The sequence below is a fragment of the Argentina anserina genome, chromosome 7 (genome assembly GCF_933775445.1).
Source record: "Argentina anserina chromosome 7, drPotAnse1.1, whole genome shotgun sequence".
Lineage (NCBI taxonomy): Eukaryota > Viridiplantae > Streptophyta > Magnoliopsida > Rosales > Rosaceae > Argentina > Argentina anserina.
Window position 1 is genome coordinate 7,858,601 of NC_065878.1, and position 17,029 is coordinate 7,875,629.

The 17,029-nt window shown below is 36.1% G+C and overlaps 2 protein-coding genes across 2 annotated transcripts in view; one reads left to right on the forward strand and one right to left on the reverse strand.

Annotated features, from left to right (window-relative positions):
- LOC126803506 (disease resistance protein RPV1-like) overlaps positions 1–15,247 on the reverse strand; it is a 32,823-nt gene extending 17,576 nt beyond the window's left edge. The window contains exon 1 of the mRNA XM_050531303.1: positions 14,751–15,247. Within this exon, the coding sequence (XP_050387260.1) occupies positions 14,751–15,247 (497 nt within the window). The remainder of the gene's footprint in view (positions 1–14,750) is intronic.
- The window catches only part of LOC126802949 (uncharacterized), a 358,993-nt gene that overhangs the window by 62,081 nt on the left and 279,883 nt on the right, over positions 1–17,029 (forward strand). The window lies entirely within an intron of this gene.

Sequence of the window (17,029 nt, forward strand, 5' to 3'; positions counted from 1 at the left end):
TCACATTATGTCGTTGTTGCGTTCCAACTCGTTTTGTTTCGGATATTGACAATTGAAGTTACACATTGTTCTTGGCTGAGCAAGAAATCTAATGTGTTAGAGAAATTTCATTATGACGTCACGAATTAATTATTTTGCTAGATGAGCATTTAATTGAGAACGCTGATCTTTCAGGATTTAATCGTTTTGGTGTTGGGGATTGGAACTTCACAATACCACAGGTCCAAACGAGATGCAATGGCGGTGAAGTAACTCTATTGAAGGTAAGGTATGAGATGACCTTAGCTTAGTGGTGTTCTAATGAATTTGACGTGACAAGCACCGTCCAGCTGGTAAAGAAATGGTTGAGGACCAAATTTTCTTTTCAAGTGCAAATGGTGTTAGTGTTGGAGACTTAGAGGTTCTTTTACCTCTATGCATCAGATTGTTTATTGTTGGATAAGGCGAAGTTGACTTAAGTGTTCAACAAAGGATAATTTTACGATGAAGATAAATCAATTATATTACTGCTTGCAGAGAAGTTATTTTGGCGAAATGTGTTGGCCATGAGAGTCCTTAATGAAAGTAAAGAAACAACTGTTTAGAGTGGTGGTGTAGCAATCATTTTGGGTTAGTTTTGAGGAGACAGTGGACCCAATATCTGGTTTCTGTTATTGAATTGATTGCAGAACTTATTAGTACTACAACGGTGGGGGAAACCAATACTTTAGATGATGCCACTGGGGCGTTGTGTGGGGCTGTATGTCATGCATTGAGGCATGTGTGAACCAGGGGGTAAAGTATATCTCAGTTGTGGTCGTGTTGGATTTTGCGCTGTGAGTTCACATAAATTGTGGTACACCACTCATGGAAGCAGAAAGCTGAAACTAATTTTTCGACGGTAAATTTTGGTGAGGGTGGTAGGATGCGTGATGCATCACTCTTGGGGTGGCGGTAGAGATTCTCTACTGCCTTGTGAGTATATTAGTTGATTCTCTGGTGAACTGTTTGAGAGTAATTCTTAGTCCAAGGTGGTGTTCTGTGGTGGTTGTGAACTCAATGAGTTAAGATTTTTTATCGTGATGCCGATACAAATATGGTACTTGGGTGGGTATCATGCACGACAACTTTTTATGGTTATAATAAGATGATCATGAAAGGAGATTGTTTTGTGGATTGGAAGGAATGGTAGGTTCATGGTTCTTTCGATGTATTGAGGTGAAGTCATAACGGTACTGTTGTGGATAAAAGTACGTTTTCCTTGAAAACTGATGTGTGTGATGCAAGTAGTAGGCATGTGTTAAACATTGATTTTGTCTCGTGTTAGATCTCGAGAGTTTGACCATGTTTAGTGGTGGGGGCAAGCTCATGACACGAGAATTGTCTGATAACCGCAAGGGAGTGGTGAATTAGACAAATGGGTATATTGACATCTCTACCGAGAAAATCATTATATTTTGGGTGGCTCACGTGTGACTATTATTGTTAGGACATGTGGCAGATTGTCTGATGGAAGAAGTTGAGGTAACGGAAGATAGGTTGAGAGCTAGTATGCTGAATTTTAAGGTAGCTAGGAAAATCATTTGAGATTGATTGAGTTCGCCTACAACAACAGTTACCATTCCAGCATCGACATGGCACCTTATGAGGCTCTTAAGGTAGACCATGTCGATCACCTATCTGTTGGGCCGAAGTTGGGTGTAGTGAGATTTGGCGCTAAAAGGAGAAGTTGCTCGAGGTATGTTTGGCCTTTGAGATTCTCGAGAAGGTGGAAAAACTAGCATATCGACTAGCCTTGCCTACTAGCATGTCGGACGTTCACAATGTCTTCTACAATTCCATGTTGAGGAAGTATGAACCTGATGAGTTGCATGTGTTTGATCATAGTACCATTGAGGTGAAGGAAAATGCCACCTTGTTAATGAGCCGGATCGTATTCTGGATAGATCCACAAAGAAGCTTCATGGGAAGGAAGTAGAACTAGTCAAGGTGTTGGTGAGCCATCATAACGAAGGTGATGCAACCTTGGAGCTATAGTCAGATATGAAGACGAGATATCCACAGTGGTATGTTGAGCGAACTTGAATTTCGGGACGAAATTCCTTTAAGGGGGGTAGAATGTAATAACCTGATTTTTCGGAGCGAATGTTGTATTGTTTTAAGTTCATAAATTTGTGAAATTTATTTTAACGAATTTTGTTTGCTTAGTGAAACGGTAAATCGAAAACGGAAACGTTATTGAAACGTTTATTTAGAAAAACGTTACGTTTCCGCGACGTAAAAATCAACTTTTACTCCGTCGATCGTTTGTGAAAACTTCCTTCATGAAAGTCGTAGAGCTCGTCGATACGAGTTCGTGGACGCGTCACGCGTTCGAATCGGACATCGTACGTAAAAGTTATTAACGATGGAAGTTCGTTTCCGATTTTGGAAATGGGTATAAATAGAAAATTAAAGGAGCTAGGGTTTCCATTTCAGGAAACCCACCCCGTGCCTCCCTCTTTTCTTTTCTTCCTTCTCTCCCTTCCACCCCGAGCTCTCTCCCTCCCTTATTGTCTTCGCCGGCGATCTCGCCGATCCGCCGTATGTGTCACACACCGCCTCGCTCAAAAGACTCGCACGGTCCTCCTCGTCAAACCCTGAGAAGATCATGTTCCCTTCCGTCGTCGTTCGCCGCGCTGACGCACCCCGTCAACCTACAACTCGACGCCACCAGTTTCCATCCCCGGCGATACACGCGCTCGGAGGATAGCTTGCCTTCTTCTCACCTTGCCTCCAGAGCCATCAACAACAGAAGAGGAGCTCGACTCGCCGATCGTTGTACTCCTCTACTCGATTTGACTCCGCTGTTCTTGCAAGCGCCTACGATGGTCTTCTCGGTGGTTCTACGCTCTCATGAGGTAAGGGTTGATTGATTTGGTGTGGTTGTGATGTTCTTTGTGAGTTTTTGGATTTAATTTTGGAGGATCGGAGGAGATCGGGGGAGGAGGAGGAATAGGGGGAAACCGCCTCTTTAGGCGGTGCATGAGGAGTCAGGCAGGGGGTATGGATGTGGCCGGTGGCAGGAGGAGGAAGAGGGGGAAGAAATGAGGAGATTAGGGGCGGCGGTGGCGTGATACGCACCGTCGGTGGTGTCGGCGCGTGGGCCCCACACGCGGCCTACCAGAGGTGGCGCGTGTACCCCACGCGCCACCACGTGCGGCGGCGCGTGAAAAGTGTTTCCGAGGGGTAATTTTGTAATTTACTTTTACGTGCGGTAAATGTTAAAATGTGATTTACGTACGGTAAATGTAAATTTTATTTACGTACGGTAAATGTAAATGTAAGTTATTTTTAGTAAATGTAAAAAGTAATTTTAGAAGGGTAAATCAGTAATTATGATTTATTGAGACAGTATGTACATTTGAATAGTATTTGTACGTACAGAAATACATAAACAGTAGGTACTTGTACATGAATACGTAATGGATGAGTATTTGTACAGAACTAACATAATCGTAAATACGTGAATAGTATACAGTGAATAGTATTCATTGAACAGTAAATTCGTAAAACCATAAATTGCTGAACAGTAACAGATTATTACTGTTTCGGCATTTAAAGGTTTACAAAACGATTCTAAATTCTTTTCTTATCTTTTCAAGGTGATCGATAAATCAAGGAAAGGAATTATCATCGGAAATTGTGGAATTACGCTCGAGTTTATAAGGTGAGTAAAATCTCACATAATTACGAATCTACCCTTGCGGTGATTTCAAGATTTTTACAAGAGTTTTAAATATTGAAAAACGACATGTATATGATATAGTGGAATATATATATATATATATATAGTTTGCTATATTATATACTGTTATGAATCCATTATGAATATGTCATGTCGATGACGAGAATTAAGTATTGAGAATGTGATTTAATTTGTACAATATGAGGAGAGATTATTGTACGTGGTTTATTCATGGTGTTTGTTAAACGTTTTGTCTTCGGACGTATTTATGAAATATGACATGTATATGATATAGCGAATTAGATATATATTGTATACATGGTAAATATTTACATATATATATATAGTTTGCTATATGATATACTATTAAGATTTTATCGTGACGATATCATTTTGATGACGAAATTTATATATAGAACTTGTGATTTTGATTGTACAATATGAGGTGTGATTATTGTATGTGATTTCAACATGGAGATTGTTAAAATGTTGATTATCTTCGGAATTGATTTTTGGTACAATATGATGTGAGATTATTGTACGTGTTTGGCAAGTCGGAACCTAACCTTTGGCCGGGCGAAAGTTACGATACAGTTAGAGCTCTAGTCTGTCTGCCGGAGTACTGCATGTGAGGTGACAGGTGGTTATCGGCTCATGAGTACTCATATTTTTGGATGTTGGGTAGTAGGTGGTTGCCCAATATCGGCGGTGTACTACGTGAGGGGTAACAGATGTGTACCAGCGTTCATTAGTACCCGTATTATAAATGCATTTGGGTAACCAGAAGGGTTGCCCAATTTCTCTTGAGCACTTTCGTTTTCATATTTTGGACAACCAGACGGGCCGTCCATCGACTCATGAGTGCATTTATATTTTATGTTTTTGTGGATTTCCGTATATATTGATATGCGAGTTTTATTGTTGTTTTTACTCATACGAGCTGTAAAGCTTACCGGGTTTGTGTTTACAATCCCGGTGCACCAATTCGATGGTGTAGTGGATACTCCGCAGGTGTGGATTAGCGGGAATTGACGAACCGCTCAGAGGACTTGAAGATATTTAGTTCCAGCTTGTGTGACGATTTTGTGTGACTTTCTTGTGAGGATTATACATTTCCATTTTATGAAATGTTGAATTATAAATTGGGTTTGTAATACTTGGTTGTCTGAGTTGTATTGTGAACTCAGTAATGATCCTCTGTGCATTTAAACGATTTCGATTCGTTGAGATTGTTTTAGTGTTGCACGACTTTAATATTTTGAGTTTTTATGCTCGAAATTTTAGGGTCGTTACACCCTAAGTCAACCTATACATCAATATAATTCTTGCATGATTAGATGTTCCTATACGGCTCTAATTGTATTGGTGTCTAAAAGTATGTAATAAGATGAATTAGAATGTATGATAGAACCAAACTTGTAATTATGTGGTGCATTGGTGAATTTGGTTTAGTTTGGTAAAGAGAAGTCGATCATGTAAATAGTAATTTAGGTTTGATTTTAGTAGATAATAATGAATCTCAAACCCCCCATTATTTGTTAAAACTAAAAGTTTAAATTTCCCTTCAATTCCCTGGACTGAGCAATCTCTGCTTATTCTATACTAACGATGACATTTTACAGGGTTAATTGTGTAACGTTCGCGCGTCCCATCAGTTACAGGTGGTTTCATAACCACAAAATACCATAATTACCCTTCATTGGTTAAAATTTAACAACTACAGAGTGTTAAATCTCCATAAATTAATAGCTTCGGGGCTAAAAAATTATTAAATTAGTAAGATATTAATATATAGATAAATAAATTAATTTAACGATTAATTAATAACTTATCAATTTATCAAGGTTTAATAAATATTTTCATTCACATTTTTGAAAAAAAAAAGTTTTATTATGTTCATCACTACATTATTTAATTTATCAAGTACTTTATTAAATACTAGAACAATACACACCCGATGGTTGTAGTGGTAAATGTTTTTTTTTCAGAATAAATGGGTATTTACTACATAATAATTGGGAGGTAATGTGGTGATTACAACACTACAAAGTTATTCACAAAATAAACCAATTTGTTTGAGGGTGAGAGAAAAAAAACACTTGTTTTTGAATGAGGGTGTTTTACTCATTCTAATATACTTACATTTATCACTTCAACGAAATGGATCTTATTGTTGAGAATTGAAAGATTAATGATTAACCAGTTTAATTTGAAAGACAATTGACAAAACTATTTTTAAGGATAAAATTTAAGGAGTAACAAATATTTTGTCCTTTATAAAATTATTGAAGGTTCTAGAAGGAAAAAGATACCAAGATGGAGTTAGTTTGTTGTTGAAATCTAGATAATTGTTTCAGGTTACTACGGTTATGTCTTTATGTGTGTCTTAGTTTTTTTTAGGCTAGGAGAATGCATGAACCGTATTTATTTGGCATAAGTCAATGCGAGCATGAGGCTCATACAATGATCAAACAAAGAGTGACGAGCTAGCCACTCTAGACCGTCATTTTTACTAAAGCGAAAAAAACGCAATCCAAAAGGTGATAGGAGTACAAAGTGTGACGTTTTTAATGTATATGTCTTATTCTTCCTCTTTGTTATCTCTTATTTAGTGTGTTTTAGTTCATTTTGTTAGAATAAGTATTTAGATAGAGCTTAACTCAAATATAAGTGAATTGATGATGAAAATGTGTTAAGTGTTGAGAATCTTTGTTGAGATATGATTCCTTGTTTGAGTAGGATTCATCCTTTTCTATTTCTTTAATTCTAACTTTCTTATTCTTATTAGGAAAACAATCCTAGTTGTGTAAGGAAAGAAGATAGACTGAAAATCAAATTCCTAGTAGGATAAGGAGAGGTTGTGCGACTTAATGGATTTCCATTCGGAAAAGAAGTTCAAATATAAGTTGGAGAAGGATTTCCCATGATGTTATTAAATAGATTTTTGTGCATAAATGTTTAGAATATCAAGGAGGAAGAAGGTATGTACTTAAAAGCCCAATCCATACAAGAATCAGAAAATCTATCAGGATTCATAGTCCAATTTCGACGGCTCCCCTGGACAGCTCAGATCGAATTATAAGTAGGTTTTAGGTTTTAGGTTTTATGCTGTGAGGTTTCTGTCTCTGTTCTTGATAAATTTCGGTGTGTGTTCTTATATTAATAGTGTGCATGATATAAGTAGTTGATGTCGCATATGTTAATTATTCAAAGATATAAACGATTATGATATACGTAGTTGAGTGGTTGTTTTATTCTTTGCTATCTCACTGATTATTTGCTTAAGTTCGGCTTGGATGGTGCTTTAAACATGTTAATCTCTTTATGTGATACGTAATTGCATATGAATTAGTGTGTTAGATTTCGTTGCAGGACAAGTAGTTGAGCTCGAATGTGTTATGTGTATATGCATTAGGAACCACGTAGGAATTTGATGCATGACCGAACCTAAGTTGAACTAAGATACCTACGGCATGAACTGTGTATATGCATTAGGAACCACGTACCTAATTTGATGCATGACCGAACCTATTTGTTTCCTTTGTTCTTATGTTATTTGTTTGGTGATTACTTATGTGTTGATTGGTTGATTACATGTACATAGTAGTGTAGGATTTACTTTCTGTTCTTGTGAATTCGTTGTTATTTGATTGTGAATTCGTTGTGAATTCATTGTTATTTGATTGTGATTCAGTCCAAGATTGTTGCTTTATACTACTAACGATGCTTATATGATTAATATTGATGTCGAGTAATCGAGCTGATCAAAAGGTTCGAAACCTAAAAAGCAACACTGAGCCCATGGTTTCACCGATGAGTTGCGTCGTAGACGCTGTCGTTAGGGTCGGTGGAAGTCCTTTGATTTCCACCCATATCCAAACATAATCCAAAGGGACATCCATGATATCAGAGAAGCCGTCATAATCATTAGTAAGATCATGGCACGCTGATATCCTCAAGGACCACCCTTTTTGACGCACTGCATATTTTTTCGTTGGTAAAGGTGAACATGAAGTCATTGCCACTTTTCTTGGACCTCCACCAGAGCATTCAAGCGCCACATCGAACGCACATCGCTTCTGAATTGATCAAAAGCTACAACCCTAGCCGTGTTCAGTTTTCCGACTAGGTACAAGAGAGGAGCCACAAACCCTTTTTTCGAGTTCTTGAGATTGCCAAGATCGACAAGTTCATCTTGGTGTGAAAGAGAAAGTTTTGACGCTAAACATGCTGTCATGGAAGCAATAGAGGCTACCATGGTGCATGAGAGCGGATGCCACATAGTTTTGTTTCTCACAAAACCCTAACCCTAGCAAGTAAAGGCTTATGGAAAGGGACCGAGAGAATAAACTGCAGAATCTTTTATGTGTCTTAGTTACTTAGATTCATTAAATTTCTTTATTTGAAGTAGATTATGCTTCATTATAATAGATAGAGCTTTGGCATACTCCGTATGTAATGCATGTATAAAGACCCTATTATTAATTAATAAAATAATAAATTATATTTCTTTAACAAGGTATTCTCGTATCAATTCACTTCGAACAATAACTATTTATATAATGTCAGGAGACCTATATATGTAAAAACATGTACTGAATAATTTAATAAGAGTGCAATAAGATCTACTCATTAAAAAAATTGATAGAATCCATTTCCATGTACTCCCATGTTGGAAAAAAATTTCAGTGCTCTCAGAGAATTACGTGGCGATATCTAGTGGTCACCCTCACCTATTATATTTTGACACGTGGATTTATTACACTAAAATTATAATTTTACATATTATTATTACTTGTGAAATGATCTTCATGGGTATTGATAATTTTGAACTAGAATTTTGGAATTTGAGTTTAGAGTTTAGGATTTAGAGTATAGGGTTTTAGAGTATAGAGTTTAGGGTATAGGGTTTAGGGTTTTAGGGTTTAGGATATTAGAGTGTAGAGTGTAGGGTTTTAGAAAGAAACCCAAAATATTCGTTTATAAAATAGCTTAAATATAATTTTTTTTAAATTAAATCCTAAGGCGGGTGTATTCGATGAGGAATCTGCTGAATTGTTTTGGATTTAAAAAGTCTATGGGTATTCAATTAAGATTTATAAAAGTCTTCTAAAATCTTGATTAGAAACTCTTTTGTAAATCTTGTGGTATTTAATTAAGATTTTAAAAACTCTTTTTAAATCTGATGGCATTTAGTAAGTCAATAATTTATAAGGATTTTATTAATAGCAGGAATTTGAAGGATTTTAGGGGCCTAGATATAAATTCTGAAGCCCTCAGAATCTTGTCTCCAACCATCAGATTTTGAAGAACTTCTTTTTCAGCGGTCTTGAAGAACTTAGGACCAATTGACCTTAACCTGGAAATTTCTTCTGTAAGCAAAACTGAGTAGTTGAGTCTCTGTTATATTCCAAAATTGCATATTTACTTGAATGTCTCATGGGATCGATCAAGTGTTCTCTTTCATCGGAAACCCTAATTGAGAAAGAGAGCTTGAGTTGAATGCGACATGTTTTATGGCTTGGGCGTCACCACAACGCCATCAGATCTGTAATATCCCGGAAATTTATATTTATTTTCTAATTATTATTCGGAGATATTTAAATGGGTGGTGATCCGATTATATAGTACGAGGGAGAAAACGGAAGTTTTAGAGCGATTTATACTTAGAAACGTTACCGTGAGGGGTCAAGAGTTGACTTTTTATCCGTTAGGAATCTCAGAAAACTTCATTCATGAAAGTCGTAGAGTTCGTCAATACGAGTTCGTAGACGCGCGAAACGCGTTAATCAGATGTCGTATGTGAAAGTTGTTAGCAACGAAAATTTGGTTTCCGATTTTAGAAAGAGTATAAAAGAAAAAGAGAGGAGATTAAAAATCAGAAAATCAGTTTTTCTTTTCTCAAAATCAGCTCAGTTACTGTTCATCAGAGCTCGGGTACTGTTCACACGATTTTTCCCTCTTTGTTGCCGAATATTTCTCCGGCCATATCTCCGTCGTCCGGCGACGAAATTGAGTGAGATTAGTGGCGTTGGAACCGTTTCTTCGTTCCCTACCAATCTAGGTTTTTGTTTGGGAGAGATTCGAGTTGTTTTAAGCCCAGAAATAAAGGGACAATACGGCTGTTCCGTTTAAAGAAGTGAGGAGAACTCGCTCCTCTGGCAACCAATCAAGGTGATTCTTCTTGTGTTTTAAAGCTTGTAGGATGTATATCAACCCTCTAAAACAATTTTATCTATTTCGAAACACACAAGGAGATTCGATTATTTCTTTTTCTAGGGTCTGTAAATAGTGCCGATTTTATGTTCTTCATCAATTGGACTGTTTAGGCTTTGATTTAAACTTTGGTGTCAACTAGAAAGTTGTTGGAAATGTTTTTTAGATTGTGGTGGTAAATTTTGGTGATCATTGGTGGTCACCGGAATGGTGGCGGGGCATGAACAGTGTTTCAGCTGTAATGAATCATCAACTGAGATTTTACGTATCGTTTTCAAAGCACTTTAGGTGATCGACGAAACGAGTGAGGGAATTGCTCTTGGTGTCGTAGAAGTTGCACGCATGAAATAAGGTGACTAAACCTCATAATGATCATCATGATCGAAGTAATGTTATAATTATTGAATTTAGTTTGAGTTGTTAACATATTCATTGCATCACTAGCTTATAAAAAAATTGTTCTAAAAATATGTTTTGGTTTAAATTACGTGAACTCGATCATCTACGGTTCATGGATAAGTGAAACGCTATTTTAATAAATAGTTTTTAAAGGTTTCAATGATTATGGATTATGGTGAAGGTAAGTAAATCTCACTATGACAAGTTTACGCTTGGCGGTGACTTATATGTATGATTTCTTAAAAAGACTGAACTGTGACATCTATATAATATAGTGGGTTGTGTATGTATACGAAAATGGTAAATAAGATACATATATATGGGTTGCTATATTATATAATGTCACAATTTTTATTTAAATATTGAGGTTGTTTCGTGTTCTTGATTTATTGTGGTGGATGAGACCGGAAGGGAGATAACGTACCTTCCGGTATAATAGATTTTTAGGGTGACTATATAAATATTGTTGTGCAAGAGTCGCTTGGTTGTAGTACAATAACATGTGTGGATTGTTATATTGTACGTGGTTTTAACATTGAGTCTTGTTAAAACGTTTTCTGGTCTTCAGACGTTGTTAACAGTAATCGAAACCAAGCCTTGGTCGGGTGTCGGTTACGATTCAGTTAGAGCTCTAGTCTGTCTGCCAGTGTACTGCATGAGGGGTAAGAGATGGGTTGCCTGGGTCTCATGAGTACCCATGTTTTTGAGTGATATTGGGTAACAAATGGGAGGTTCAGTGTCTGTCAGTGTATTGCATGAGGGTAACATATGGGTACCTGGGTCTCATGAGTACCCATGTTTTAAATGATTTTGGGTAACCATATAGGTTGCCCAGTGCATGTCGGTGTATTGCATGAGGGGTAACAAATGGGTACCTGGGTCTCATGAGTACCCATATTTTTAAATGATTGTGGATAACAGATGGGTTGCCCAATGTCTCATGATTACACATATTTTTAAATAATATTGGGTAACAGATGGGTTGCCTAGTGTCACATGAGTACGTTTATCTTTAAATGTTATCTGTTATATTTCATTTGTATGCGATATATGTTATACTGTTGGTTTACTCATACAGGCTGAAAAGATTACCGGGTTTGTGTTTAGAATCTCGGTGCACCAATTCGATGGTGTAGGGGATAGTTTTATAGGTGGGGATTAGCATATTCGGAGGGCTTACTCTGAAGACTTTTTTCTTTTGTTTGTGGTGAGGATTGAGTGAGTTTTACATTTCCATTGGTTATAATACTGAGGTATAAATTGGTTATGTATTATTCAAGTCGACTGAGTCGTGTTGTGGACTCAGTTTCAATACGCTGTTATTATAAGATGATTTCAATATATTTGAGATTGTTTTAGAGTTTTCATGGCTTCGAATTCGAATTTTTATCATTCGAAATTTCGAGGCTGTAACAGGATCGAACTACCGCAATATTGTCAGAATCCCTACCTGCAGGTATGCCTTAAATAGCGAGATTGAAGATTGAAGCTATAAGACCTTACGGTCTTTGCGTTAATGTATATGCACTATTATATTTGATGCTTAAATTTTGAGATCTTATGAACCACGAGATGCTATTTATAAGTCACTGTAGTATTGCCCTTTTGAAATTAGAACATATGATTAGGCTGCCATCAAATGCCCATGGAAGGGAAGCGTTTCCCAACTTTAAACCAACCTTGTATGATGTGGAGATAGTACTGAGACTAACAAGTTTGTACTGTTGTTATTGGAGAATAATTAGGATCTTTATATGAAGTCTATTCTCATATCAATTGAGTTGAATACAAACTTTGTCCTCTATTGATATTGCTATGTCGTGTATTCATAAATCTTTTGGTACTTGCATTAATTAATGACGATAGTCTTGATCTAAACTTGGTAATTGCTCCCCATTGGCTTCTGACTGCCTACATAAGAACAGGGATATGCACCTAAGCTAGCTGAATGTTTAAATGTGTAAAATAGATCTAATACTTGGTCTTGCAACTCTTTTTATTGTTAAGAATGTAAATTTATGATTATGATTATGATTATGATTTCAAACCAACAGAATGTAAATTTATGATTATGATTCTGATTTCATTTCATGAATCTGTGATTGTTTATAATTTCATTGTATCATCAAACTTAAGAGGATTCAAGCCTTAAAAGGGGCATATATGAGTCTTTTTTATTCTTTTTGGAGTTAAAAGCTCCATTCTTCATTTTGTTAGAAACTTGAAATCCAATTCAATTGTTAAAATGTAATATCATTATAATGGTCAAACGATTATGGACGGCTTCATCTATCAAAAAGTTTTGGGTTGTTGAATGAAGATTTTAAACTTATATATATATATATATATATAGTCCATGTTTGATGCATCTCTGTCATTGGTTTGCATGTATAATTGTTGATGCCTTAGTTGTATTATGGAATTTAGCCACAGACAAAAAGAAGACTTGTGGCTTTTGTTTTGATCATCAGCTGAGAATTATCGATCATAATACATAGGCATGTCAAAGCATGAAAAGCTTAGCGTTGAGGTCATTCACAGCGACGACATACATGTCAGCTAGAGAGAACAATAGCAGGCCGGACTGATATACACTCCAGGGAGGACCAAAATAGCGTATAGATACAAGCTTCAAGATTAAGTGAAGGACGATGTTTCTGTTGAAAAATCAATAACTATTTATAAGCAATATTTGCTTGGACAATTCTGTGATTTGAATCTGTATCTTAGGCTTGTAATTGCAAATGTATATGTTGCCATCTTGCAATGCTTATTGGAGCAAATGCGTTGGTTCAAATCTGTTGTAATATCCCGGAATTTTATACTTATTTTTTAATTATTATTGGGAGATAATTGGTAGTGATCGATTATATAGTACGAGGGAGAAAATGAAAGTGTTCGAGCGTTTTATACTTAGAAACGTTACCGTGAGGGGTCAAGAGTTGACTTTTAATCTGTTAGGAATCTCAGAAAACGTCAATCATGAAAGTCGTAGAGTTCGTCAATACGAATTCGTGGACACGTGGCACACCTAAATCTAAGTTTGTATGAAGAAGTTACGAATCAAAATGTATTTGGACATTTTTGGAAAATAGTATAAATATGGGAATTAAAGAGAAAAGGGGGGACATTTTCGGTACTGTTCATGGGTATTGTTCATGGGTACTGTTCATAAGTACCCATGTTTTTAAATGATTTTCGGTAACAGATGGGTTGCCCAATGTCACATGAGTACGTCTGTCTTTAAATGTTATTTGACATATTTCCTTTGTATGTGATGTATGTTTACTATTGGTTTACTCATACGGGCTGAAAAGCTTACCGGGTTTGTGTTTACAATCCCGGTGCACTAATTCGATAATATATGGGATAATTCTACAGGTGGGGATTAGCATATTCAGAGGGCTTACTCTGAAGATTTTTTTTCTTCTGTTTGTAGTGATGATTGAGTGAATTTTACATTTCCATTGGTTATAATACTGAGGTATAAACTGGTTATGTATTATTCAAGTATATTGAGTCATGCTGTGTACTCAGTTTCGATACACTGTTATAATAAGATGATTTCAATATATTTGAGATTATTTTAGAGTTTTCATGGCTTCGAATTCAAATTTTTATCATTCAAATTTCGGGGCTGTGACATTTGTATCTTAGGCCTTCTTAATCTTGAAGCATGCAAAGAACAAACGATGTACATGTTATAGATTGTCTTTGAATACTAGTTCTAGTTAATACGCATGTTCAATCTTTTATCATATTTATTGTTAGTACAATAGTCTATAGACTTTTTAAATATAAAGGAATACTAATAAATCAAATCTACCAAAAGTCAGAAACTCTATATGGAATTGAAACAATTTATAGAGTTATAAAATCTATATATTATTTAAATTCATTCTGATTTTTTTAAAATTTAGATTGAATACACCTTTATAAGTGTCAAATGGTGATTAAAAAAGAGTACCACTGGACATTGTCACGTGATTCTCTGGGAAGACTGAGAAAATCCTCCCCATGTTGGATTGGAATCAGATTTGGATTAATTATCAATCTATATTGCGAGGACACAGAAGAAGATGTTAGCTTTGCGTGTTGACTGTTGAGGGTTTGGCTTGTCTCTAAAACTCTAACCACAGGAGAAAGAAAAAAAAAACAGTCCCCTTTCAGCAGAAAAAGATAAGTTTTGTTTTGTCAATGAAAAGTTATTACTGTACTGTGTTAGCATGCATTTTATTACCCTACTCTTCATATATACATATGAGCTTATCAATTGTCTAGATGAGATCTAGATCATGACTAACACATTACTATATGTCCTCCTACAAAAACAAAACCCAAGCACAAACTACGCATATTGGGACAATATATAATATAATTATATATGATCATTATTCTAGAGTTAAAGTGAGAGTATGAAAAATATTACTGATAATTTCTGGAGTCGTAGCCGGATAAATTGGTGGCTCTTGTTAAATTGGACTTCCAGCTCTCCAACTCTTCCTTGTCGATATTTGAATCGCGTTCGTGTTTTGCAAAAGCTTTTTCGAAACTCCCCTTCAGCTTGCGAATATCAGAAGGATCTGTTTCATAAAAAATGGGCACCACTTTGTGCTTCTGCGTATTCACACACTCCAAAATCTGGACCAGTTCTTTTAAGCACCATGTAGAAGAGGCATAGTGTTTAGAGAAAACTATGATTGAAAGTCTCGAGTCTTGAATGGCTGTGAGTATCTCCGAAAGCTCATCGCCTTTTCCGAGCTCTTGGGAATCTATGAAGATGTCGAGTGCTTTCTGTTTCAGAGCTTCGTAAAGATGGCAGACGAAAGACCTACGAGTGTCTGCACCTCTGAAATTGATGAAAACGTCGTACTTGAGACTGCCTCCAGTCTCTCCGGATGATGAAGACGAAGAACTAGCAGCCATTAACAAGCACCAGAGAGATAGTTTAAGAAGTCAAATACTCGAATAATGCATGTCTGATTGGTAGTTGCCTAGTTAATTAGCTAGGGATCTGATAAGTCGCTGATAAAATGTCCAAGTCAAGCATGGCTACCAAGATAAGGCCACTTGTCAGTCTTGTCAGTAAGATAACTGTATTCTATACATACATAATTGAATGATAGATAGAGGGCTGTCAGAAAATAAATGTGTTGTTTGTGGGGGTGTGTATGATGGATTCTGCTGCTACATCTTATGCAGCCGCGCACAGTAGAATTTCCCGTAAGATAAGGGACCATTATATCATACAAGTTTGAAAAAATTATTGATCAATTTATTATTTGGTGTAACAATGTCGACAGGCTGCTCTAGGGTTTTGCTCGTCGAAATTTCAGGGAAACCGGTCCTCTTCGTGTCACTGTTCCGTCGCCCTCGAAGAAATTGAAACTCGCACCATAACTCAAAGTAAGCTTGACGGGTTTAGGTGTTGTTCTCATAGCTCTCAGTGATAATTAACACTATGATACTTCCTATTGATGGCACTCCAACATGGAAGACTTTCTTCCATCTACCAGGCCAATCAGAATGACTAATTTTCTGAACCTTCCACGGGTATCTGTTTCAGTCTTTGCATGGTGCCTAAAGCAATATAACGTACTCCTCACTTCATTTGCTTTGGTGAATGTGTTAACATTAATGTTTCACTTCTCTGATATAATTAATCGAAATAAAGACATGTAAAGAACTTCGCAAATGATGTATGTCTCTTAAAAGAAACCTAGAGTTTGGCAAACTGATCACATGATCGAAGTCAAGTACGTGTTGATTCCTCGCATAAGAGGCTGAATCTTCATTTTCAAGCACCAGTTTGTTTATTTCAACTTAGTCTTCCATCTGAGATAAGCATATAACAGTCTGTCCCAAATCCAATCCCCCATACAACAATTGAAGTCATTATTTTGTTGAATTAACTTAGTCTTTAGTTTTCTTAAAAATGAATTGAAAAGTAAGATATATAAATTTAGATTATGAGAAGCAAAAAAACTAATCAGATGTGAAATGAACCAAAAAAATAATCGAACACGACTTTGAATATGATTTAGGTGTTGGGCTGTTGCATTATGTATTAATTGTAGGAATTATTGCTTGGGGTGAGACTTGTTATCCTGATTACCTGATGATATATATCTTAATTAGATGTAGCTTTTTTTTTTGCCCCCAAAATTTTGGGTGGGACTTGAGTCCCAGGTTAGCCTGTTGTGGTTCCGCCTCTGGCTGCAATCTTGACTATCCCACCATTTGCATCTTCAGTTGTACAGTACTTTGGAGGAGCTCTGAAGAAGTGGTTGTGGTAATAAAGAAGAAACAACAAAACAAGCATCCATGTCATTGTAGTATAGTGGTAAGTACTCCCGCTTGTCACCTTGGGACCTGGGTTCGATTCCTTGGCAATGGCAAATTTTGAAGTTTTTCACTTATTCTTTTTCCTTTCTTTTTATTTCTTAAAGTACTTGGGCATAATTGTCAATTTATTACCTCAAGATATACATTAGTGTCAATTTGCAACTTTAAGTTTTATTTCTGCCAATTTGCTACCTTAAGTATTAATTTTGTCAATTTACTAACATTAAGCATAATTTGCTACCCTAGGGTTTTCAAGATTGACCAATTTATTTATTTGGATTTTCAAATTATATCACTTGTTAGGAAGAAGCGAACATTTGATATGACAAAATGATAGCAAAATAGTTAATTAATTTTAGAAAC